Source organism: Stegastes partitus, unplaced genomic scaffold, assembly GCF_000690725.1.
Source record: "Stegastes partitus isolate 25-593 unplaced genomic scaffold, Stegastes_partitus-1.0.2 Scaffold570, whole genome shotgun sequence".
Lineage (NCBI taxonomy): Eukaryota > Metazoa > Chordata > Actinopteri > Pomacentridae > Stegastes > Stegastes partitus.
In genome coordinates this window covers 260,327-270,088 of record NW_007578301.1, presented here as the reverse complement: position 1 = coordinate 270,088, position 9,762 = coordinate 260,327, and the positions used below count along the sequence as shown (strand labels likewise).

Here is a 9,762-nt window from a genome sequence, read left to right as displayed (position 1 = left end):
CCCCCCCGCGACCCTAATGAGGATTAAGCGGTGTATAGAAAATGGATGGATGGACTCTAATTCCAAGGCTTCCTATCTTGTGGTCACTGGGACAATGATATGACATACATAGAAACAAAGATTCTACCATGTCTCAAGCACAGTGTCTCTCATTTCCTATTTTCCTCTGAAATAACTTGAAAGGAGTGCAGCTATCAAATTAAAATCTGAAGATGGGTGAGACAAGGTTGTTAAAGTTTTTAATTTTAAATTAAGTATGCTTTATTGGCATGAATATGATGTTGCCAGTAGTGCAAAAGAATCAAGGATGGTGTGATTTAAAAAAAAAATAAAATTAAGAAAGTGGTGTAGATTAAGGCAAGTGGAATAGGGAGGAACACAAGAATGGTATTGTTTTGAGATGAAACCAAAATGTTTTTAGTGGTAATACTGAATAGGTAACAGCCCTGCATTCCGTGGTTGCTGTTATTTATTTGATGTTTAAGATTAACTGAGTGGATCCCAAACTTCCCTACTATAGAGGGCGATTGGTAGGATTACAGTGTCAAATATCTTAATCCCAGTTCTAATTGGTGTGTCTATTTTGTACATTTTTCTCCGGTTTACAAACAATGCTCCACACGCCTTTAGTTCACTCCGCCTCTGACTCTCAGCGTGGCCCTAATAGTCTTTGTTATATCACACAAGTAGTGTGACACGTGTTATACGGAGACATTTGTGATGCCAGTTATGATTCTCCTGCTAACGAACCTGACGCTCGATGCTACCTGTTGACGCTCGGCGGCCGCGGACGTCATCCGGGGGAATTATGATTGGCAGCGCAGCGGACCAATCCAGACAGCGCCAGTGACAGATGTCGATCAGCCATTGACCACTGGGAGCGGGCGGGGGGCGGAGCTAAGGATGTGACGTGACGTCGCAGCCTCAGTAATGGCAAGTGACAGACAGTGAGGAAGACGAGGCGAAACTTTTGTAGCTGCTGTTGTTATTTCTGCTAATTTATCTTTGGCAGCAGCGGCGGCAGGACCGTGTTGTTTATACCGCGACAGGGATTTAGCGCCGTCGTCGTCGTCTAAGTGACCGTTTCTCGGTGGTGGTCGCTTGGTGTCGAAGTGACTCGAAACGCCAGAAGTTTGTTCGACTTCGAGTGAAATAAACAGTGGCCGCAGAGGAGAAACTATGACCAACAGAGAAGACGAGTATGACTACCTCTTCAAAGGTGAGTGGCTGCTTAGCTTCAAGCTAGTTAGCTCAGTCTTTCGCTTCACCTGTGAGCAAGTGTCACTCGATGCCGACTTGTCAACGGGCTGCCTGACAACAAGGTGGAGGACGACGCGAGTCCGAGACAAAGACACCTGCTCTGAGCTGCTCTCAGCGGGGAATAAAGTTTGGCCTTAAAGCCGAGAGACTGGACACTGAGAGGCAGTTTAGAGGACTCGTGTGTTTGAGGTTAAGCAGCATCTGTTGTACAGTCATCATGTTGCAGGCCGATGATGCAATCATGTTGGGATGCGGAGGTCATAAACTGTGACAGGACGACTGTTTAAACCGGCCTCCATCTTCAGAGGAGAGGAACCAGTTTGGGTTCTTAGTTTTGTACCTGTGTTAAAGCACAAAAGCATTTTTTGGGGGAAAAAATAACCTTTCAGGCTTGGTTTAATAATCACAGCACCTAGGTCATAATAAAGTTGATAACATGCTGTAGTATCTCTGTAGATATCCAGAAGCTTTGTCATATAATCTGCTCTAGTCATGATTTTGAGAATGCACAGTACAAATAAATAAGCACCAATATTTCAACTTTAAAGTTAAAATGTGTGTTTAAAAGTGGTACACTGTGTTCTGCCCTCTGAGGAAAAAAAACAAAAGAGGAGAATAGGAAATCTGATTAACCCTTGTGTTACATTGACATTGCCTGTACTTCCTTATTGTTCAAACCAACCACTATGCTTTTTCTAGGAATAATTCAATTTTTCCTTAAAATAGGTTGTGACTTTAGTAAAGTCTAAAGACAAGAAGAGAGACAACATATGGAAACCAGCCACCACCTTCCGTAGAGAAGAAACTGAATTATTAGGGTTTTTTTTTTAAGTTTCTAAAAGTACTATTTGGAAGCTCTTTGCAGTTACAGATTTTGATATTTGACTTGACCTAATAGTTACACCACTTAGTTTATAACAAGCTGTTAACATGCTCCGTCCGAATACCCAGCAACCTCATTTGAAAATAGTTTTGGGTAACATCTTTTTAATCAAAATTCTGCTTCATCAACATTTTTAGGAGTGCCTGACAAATAAATAAACACTAATATTTCATTTTTAAATGGTAAACTTTGAGCTGTGTAGTGGCACACAATGTCCTGCCCCCCTGAGGAAGAGAAAGAGGAGAATAGGAAATTTAATTTAACCTCATGTTGTGTTGACATTGCGTGTACTTCCTCATTGTTCAACCCCACCAGTGTTGAATGTGCAAGGAGTAATTTTAGATCGTTTTCCATAAAGTATGTTGTGACTTTAACAAAATCTAAACATAGAAAAAGAGACATTTGGCCTCCACCTTCCTCAGAGAAACCTCAGTGTGGATTATTAGTTTTGTACTTGTAAGAACTCTGTGAAAACACTTGGCTGCTGCAGATCTTTACTTTTTACCTTGATGTGATAACTACACAACTTAGGTAATATTAAAACGTTGGTAGTATGCTCTAGTATTTATAAACCTTATTGGAAAGTGCAGTTTGTAGTTTCACATAGCATCGTTTTGTAAATACAGCTCCATCAATAATTTGTGTGCCTGACAAGTAAATAAACAGCAATATTTCAGCTTTAAATGATAAAATTATGTGTAACATAGTGCTACACAATGTGTTCCCACCTGAGAAAGAGGAGGAGGGGAAATTTGATGACATTGGCTTTATTTCCTCATTGTTTGATTATAGTAATTTTAGAATCATTTTTCTTGAAAATATGTCAGCATAAAAAAAAGTGTGCCTTTGCCAAAAAAGTTTTGATGGCGACAACATATGAAAAAACATACAGAAATATTTCATGTTTTTCCATTGGATTTATTGTTTTTTCTACAAATTTAAAAAGTAAGTTGTTAATAGGCTGTATTGTCTATCTGATAAGTAAATAAACATTGATATGTATTACATGTTGACACAAAATGTCTTGCCCTCTAAGGAAGAAGTTTGTAGAATCCTTGTGTTTTGTTGACATTGGCTTTGCCTCTGCATTGTTTGACCCCCAGTTTTGCAAGGATATTATTCATTTCACAATAATTTTTATCTTAAATACGTCTTGCTTTTAATAAAATGTCACCATTAGAAAAGTGTGCACATCAGATAAAAAAGAAACACGTAGTTATAACGTCACTACTACATTATTTAAAGAAATACTTAATGTTTTTAAGGTTTGATTTATTATTTTAGCATCATAATGACAAAAAATGTGTTCATATATATATAGTTAAAATATGTATGACATCAGTCACTTAAAGGTATTAAAAGTTTTCCTGAGACTAGATATTTTCCCACAGTGTGCAGAAACACAAGCTACTGTAACTGGGGAGAGGTGGTCAATTATTTCCTTATGGATATCTGGTAAAAACAGGAGTTCAAAGTTGTTCCTTGTCATTCGCAAGTAGAACTGAAGCGCTCACGGTCTGTTCAAATGTAGATCACTAAACAAGCATGTGTTGTCAAACCGGAAATACCTGCATGAAGCGAGTGTGTGGCCACATAGAAGATGATTTATTCTCTCAGACACACCAACGTGGTTTCAGGTGACCAAATTTATCTGAATCATGTGCAGTAGTGCAAGGACGCTGATAAGGTATTGGCTGCCGTTAAACCAAGAAAATGTCACTGTGAGGGCTCTCCTTTGTTCTTACAATCTCCTTTTGTCCCGCGCTGTTGGTTAGCGTGAGTCAGGTTGGGTGAGTTCTCAGTGAGTCACAAACATTTTCCTACTGATGGAGACATTGGTTCAAGGAGTTTTCCTGCTGTCCCTTCGCACCGCCTTCCTTGGTCAATTTAATACTGTGTATGAGCCTCAATGGTGGCTTTTTTCTCCATCTCAAACTAACTGCTTCTCTTCTGGTCCCAGCAGGACATCTTTTTTCATTCACAACACATTTTAATTATCCAACCAAGTAAATTGTATGATATATTTTATCAAATGTTTTCAGTCTCAATGATGCATTTGATTCCATGAAATCAGCACTGATAAAAAAAAAAAAAAAAGTAATAATCCTGCAGAAATTGAAGGCTCTTCTTGAAGATAGCCTGCCTAAGTCGCTGCTTTAATTTCCCATAAATGGAAAAGAAGAAATCGGACATGTAGTAGCAATCTTTTACTCCATTTACTAGGATTCAGTGGATATCAGTATATCAATTAATCTCACTGAACAGACTGATGGACTCTCAGTATTACTTATTCTTCATTCCTTCATTCAGGCGAATCTACATCACCCGGTGCAAGACGGTATAACATAATAGAGGACTGTCGTATCTTTTTAGCTGCAGAATTTAAACTCAACAATAGGTGAGTGAATGGGTGTGTAATGCAGCCATGACATTACCTGTCTGATGGCTGAGCACGTAGAAAGGGTTACATAATGATTTTTGTCCTCCACCCAAGATCTTCTGTGCCAGATGAAATGGAGAACGAAGAATGACAGTGTTCACTTTTTCATGTGTTGGCGAGCCACATTGTTGGGATGTGTCGTCCCTAAATGCTTCTCTCGTTTACATGATTTCTAATTAAGCCAGGAAATCATGTACTCTTTTCTACTCTACGGTAACATTGGCAAACTTTTAACGCACAGTTTGCCTGTAGAAAGAGCAGCATTGCTTAAATGGGAGTGCAAACATGGCGGCCGGTTGGTTAATGCAGTTTCAACATTCCAAAACAAGTTCCTATTTCCTAAGAGCAGGGTGCTGTGCTGGTGTGGTAGGTTCCTTCTGACAGGGTGACTCACCTGACAATTGTGGAAGTAGTTTTCTGACAAACACTCCCACTTCAGTGCATTTTACAGTACTCTGAGATGAAAATATCGTGTTTGCTCTCACCTGTATGTCACTAAAGACCACTGGACTAATATGTATTTTCAACACTGATACTGATTATTAGGAGGCAGATAACCAACTAGAGGAAAAGGAAAATCTTAAGCGTCAAAATTTCCAATAACACAAAAACTCCGTTGAAATGCAGTGTTGTTGATTGTACGTTTCTCAGACAGAGAGCAGTAAGACGCAGCACATTTTTAATTAATTTGTTTGATGGGGAATTGCTTAAAAACAAAAACAAAACAAGGATACTAGTATTTGGAAAAATGCTCAATGTTGGATCCAGAAATTGGCTGATAATTGGTCAATCCCTTATAAAAACACAGCTTAAGTTTTTGTGAAAACTAACACAAAGCCTTGTCATTGTTTGGGATGTTTACAAATTTAGTTGACTTTCATGCTTTGTTTGGGAATTTGAAAATAATGGCCGTATAAATTAAAGCAATTTGCAACAGATTTAGATTGAAACTAAAGGGGCCGTGACAGTTGACAAAGCTGATTATTGACAATTATCTGCTCGCTGTGGCCGATGTAATACAAATGCTTAAAGAACCTTCATCATCTGTAGAATTGACCCTTAAAAACCCTTCTCCTCCTTTCAGTTGGCCCTCTTTGTCACTAATCATGGACTTATTTGGTGTCAAAAGGGCTCCTTGTCTTTGCAAAAATAACATTGGTTTTCTTTTGTTTCTTATGTGTTTTGCACAAGAGGTAGCTAAACCTGCACTGTCCAAAGTCCATGATGTTAGGCAGGTCTTGGAACATTTTGACAGTGAAAGTTACAGGGTTACAAACGTTATTTAAATCGTTTATACTGAAAAATATTAGTTTGATTTTGGACCATTTTTGACTTCATCATTTTAACTTCATTTGTAGCATCATTCAAGAAAGTTAGGGTGGGATTATGACTCCTCAGAACTAGTTCTTAGGACTGAAAAATGTCAATAGATGCTAATTTTCCCCAGAAAGACATTAATAGTTAGAGCTAGAAATAGATATACAGCACCGCCAGCACTGCTCTCACTGCTACAGTTATCCAGTGAGAATGTAGAAGTGCCAGTTTTGGGAAGGTATGATGAGTAACATGACCAAACCCTCTCTGATGTTGGAAAGAGGGGTTTCTGACATGCAGTTTAGTTTGTGAATAAAATAACTAAATAAATAAATAAAAAAACAGTTCCCTATTAGAATAACAAGCAACTTATGAGTGGAAAACAAACCGGCTGTAGATGAAGAGAGCAGGCAGTGCAGATGAACACATTTCTTCAAGTTCACATTCTGCTTGTTCAACAGGGGTTTGATAAATTTGTCTCTCTAAGCAGCAGGTTTTGTTGCACGTCGGGGTGACAGATATTGTTGACTTTGACTTAAATCTGTTTCGTTGTTCTCCTGCAAAGTCATGCTATGTCCACAGCGAGGAGCTCAGCTTCACCCTCCAGCAAACACTCAGCAACACAGAGAGCAAACTAGATGAGGGAAAAGCAGAAAAATCCCCACTCAGGACAGTTTTCAAGTGGCATCTGTTGTCGATAGCTATTATGAGACATAATTATCACCTTAAATTCTATTCTCCAAACAATAAATCATTTTCTTGATTATCGGCCAACGATGGGTCAGCCACCAACAGGTTATGCATCCCTAATGTTTAAACCAGTGATTTTTATTTTGGTTTTATGCAGTCAGGACAACTTACTAATACAGTTATTTCTGCATACACGTGGCCTATTCCTTTCAGCCCTTCACTGGTTCACTCATGTCTGTACTCTGCATGTATTTCCTTAAAAGAACAGGTGGATCTGGCATTGTGTATAGACTGGGAGTCCCCTGAGTTTCTGCTCTGTCTTGGCTGGCAGCCACATAAATTCTAATGGAAATGAGACTCAAATTTAATTAAAAAAAAAAAATTAGCCCATCTTGTTCAGTTTAACTTCTTTGTGGCATAATGGACTGTTACATCAAGTGTCTACTGTGTATTTATAGGCCACGGCCCTACACTGAGCTGCATGTAGCTGAAACACACCCTTCAAATATCATAGTTGACAGTAATTTAGTCTATTCTCCATGTGCATTTCTCGTTCTCCACTGAAAAATGAGATCCTGTTGTTGCAACAAGTCTGAAAACATTTGCTCGCAGGTTGAGTCAACAGTGCATCTTCTGACTGTGTTGGTTGTTGCTCTTTCTTGTTTCCTTTAGTGGTGCTGATTGGAGATTCGGGTGTAGGAAAGAGTAACCTGCTGTCCCGCTTCACCCGCAATGAGTTCAACTTGGAGAGCAAGAGCACCATTGGGGTGGAGTTTGCCACGCGCAGCATCCAGGTAGAGGGCAAGACCGTGAAGGCTCAGATCTGGGACACAGCCGGACAGGAGCGATACCGAGCAATCACTTCTGCGTGAGTTTATCACTGAAGCTTTGAGAAACACTGTTCTGTACAGATGTGGTTTCACACACAAGCGGAGACGTACACTTCACACTGCTCAGTTGAGAGGCTCCTAAACTGCATCCACCGTACATGTAAACAAACACAGAGGTCCATATGCATCAGTCAAAAGAAGCCTATCAATGGACAACATTTATATAAAGCACAGGAATGCAAAATGGCCTTGTTTGCTCCTTCATGCATATGTGTTGTGATTTCCCCCCCCCTAAAAACCATCATTCACAATCGCATAACATTTCACTGAATATAAGTAGTTCGTAGGATCTGAACCTCAAACCTGCGGCAGATTTGAAAGGTATTTTGTCTTGCCAAAATTACACCATTTATCACACAGAGAAACTGTGAAAACAGCAAGAATCATCAGATTTTCAATTTTAACAACGAACTGTTAACTACGCAACTTTCTTGTGTTTTGTAAATACTGACTGTAGGCCATCTATGTTTCGTTTATGTCTTGTTTGTTATAGGGGCACGTTTTATAAGACTTGTCTTCCTCGTGCTCCTATTCTGCCATGTTTTCTTGTTGTGATGTACAATACAATGGGTATGAAAAAATAAATAAAAACGTGGATGAATAAATAAATAAATGAAATGAAAATGAAATGTTTTGTTGGAGAACCTAATCCGATCTCACTAAATCCTTTGCACTCTTCAGCACAACCATGAAGCTACAAGTGGTTTAGCTGGTACCAACAGTCACGTGATAAAAATTCAGGGACTTTTTGGCTGAAGTGCAAGCTGTGTGTTCACACAGACCAGATAGGAGACCTGTATGGAGACAGATTAAAAAGTAGAATAAATTGACATTGATACTGACAGTTTGAAGAGCCACCATTGTTTTCAGTATTGATAACACCTGTCAACACTTGAATAAATGTTGCACATGTTGATTCCATTTTTTAAAAACCTTTGTAAAATGAATTATCAAGACTTCAAACTTTTTCTCTATTTTTATGATGTATGGCATTAGAACTGTGTCTTACTACACAAAACACATTTCTGACTTCTCTGTACTTCTAGTCATGGTTGTGTTGTTTCCATAAAGGTGCAGGACTTTATATTGCAGAGAAAAGTGACCCACAGAGAGGAAAAATGTGACAGTAACAAAAAAAAGTGCCCAGAAACTGGAGTTGAGATGGTTAAATGTCCTCCATCCCTGATTTAAGTTCAGAATCAGTCAGTTACTGTTTTGTCATTCCTAAAATAGCTAGAAAGTGATTAGCAGAGGTGATTAAAACTACCAAATGTACCTTTCTGTCTTGGGGTGCGACGGGTTTTGATAATCACAGCTTCCTTCTGTCTTTTAGTCAAGTTGTTGTCCCAACATTTGTCACTCTTCTTGAGTTTTCTTCCTTGATGTAGCACTCTGCGTACCAGCATGAACTGTGCTAAGACCCCACAGGCACTGACGAAATAGACAGCGAGCGCAGCCAGTCTTTAATTAAAAAAAGAAATGCCAGTCGGTGTTCATTTGTTGTTGTAGCCTCATGGTTAATTTCTTGTGTGTCAGAACTGGCCAAGTCCACACCCATAAAGAAATCAACAGGCTGCCGGAAGACCAACTTGTGTACTCCAATTTATCCTTTGTTCATCTGATCTCCTGTCATCCAGGTACTACCGTGGAGCAGTTGGAGCTTTGTTGGTTTACGACATTGCTAAGCACCTGACTTACGAAAATGCCGAGCGCTGGCTGAAGGAGCTGCAGGACCACGCAGACAGCAACATAGTCATCATGCTTGTGGGCAACAAAAGCGACCTGCGCCACCTAAGGGCAGTGCCCACAGACGAGGCCAAGGCCTTTGCAGGTACTGCCTCTCTAATGACACTATATGTATGTTTGCATGTACAACATGCATCCTGTATTGGCTCGTGAGGTTGTGTCAAAGCTGTGATATTGAGCATATGGCATTAAATGATCCCTTGCTGCTTTAACTAGCTCCTTAAGTACTTTATAACATGCCATATGTGCTGCTGACAGTTAAAATAGTTAATGCTTTTATTTCTGTCACAAGTTCTCCTTAAGTTTGGTTTGCACAGTTTTTTTTAAAAGCCCTGTTAACATTGTCTTTTAATATTCCCTGTGGAAACACCATAGACTGTATAAAAGATGGACGTAGCTACCGTGATGTCACCCGTTGGTTTTTGCACTGAGAAAATGAAGCCAGGGTTTTGCTGCTTCCTGGTTGACATCTTGGATTTTTGGAGCCAGTGACGCAAAAATCGTCGGAGGGGGCGGAGCCATAGGAGCAGCGATTGGTC

At 39.6% G+C, this 9,762-nt stretch overlaps 1 protein-coding gene across 1 annotated transcript in view; it reads left to right on the top strand.

Annotated features, from left to right (window-relative positions):
* Positions 1–925: 925 nt before the first annotated feature.
* rab11al (RAB11a, member RAS oncogene family, like) overlaps positions 926–9,762 on the top strand; it is a 14,069-nt gene continuing 5,232 nt past the window's right edge. The window contains exons 1-3 of the mRNA XM_008288684.1: positions 926–1,219; positions 7,260–7,455; positions 9,115–9,308. Of these exons, the coding sequence (XP_008286906.1) occupies positions 1,180–1,219; positions 7,260–7,455; positions 9,115–9,308 (430 nt within the window). The 5' untranslated portion in view covers positions 926–1,179. The remainder of the gene's footprint in view (positions 1,220–7,259; positions 7,456–9,114; positions 9,309–9,762) is intronic.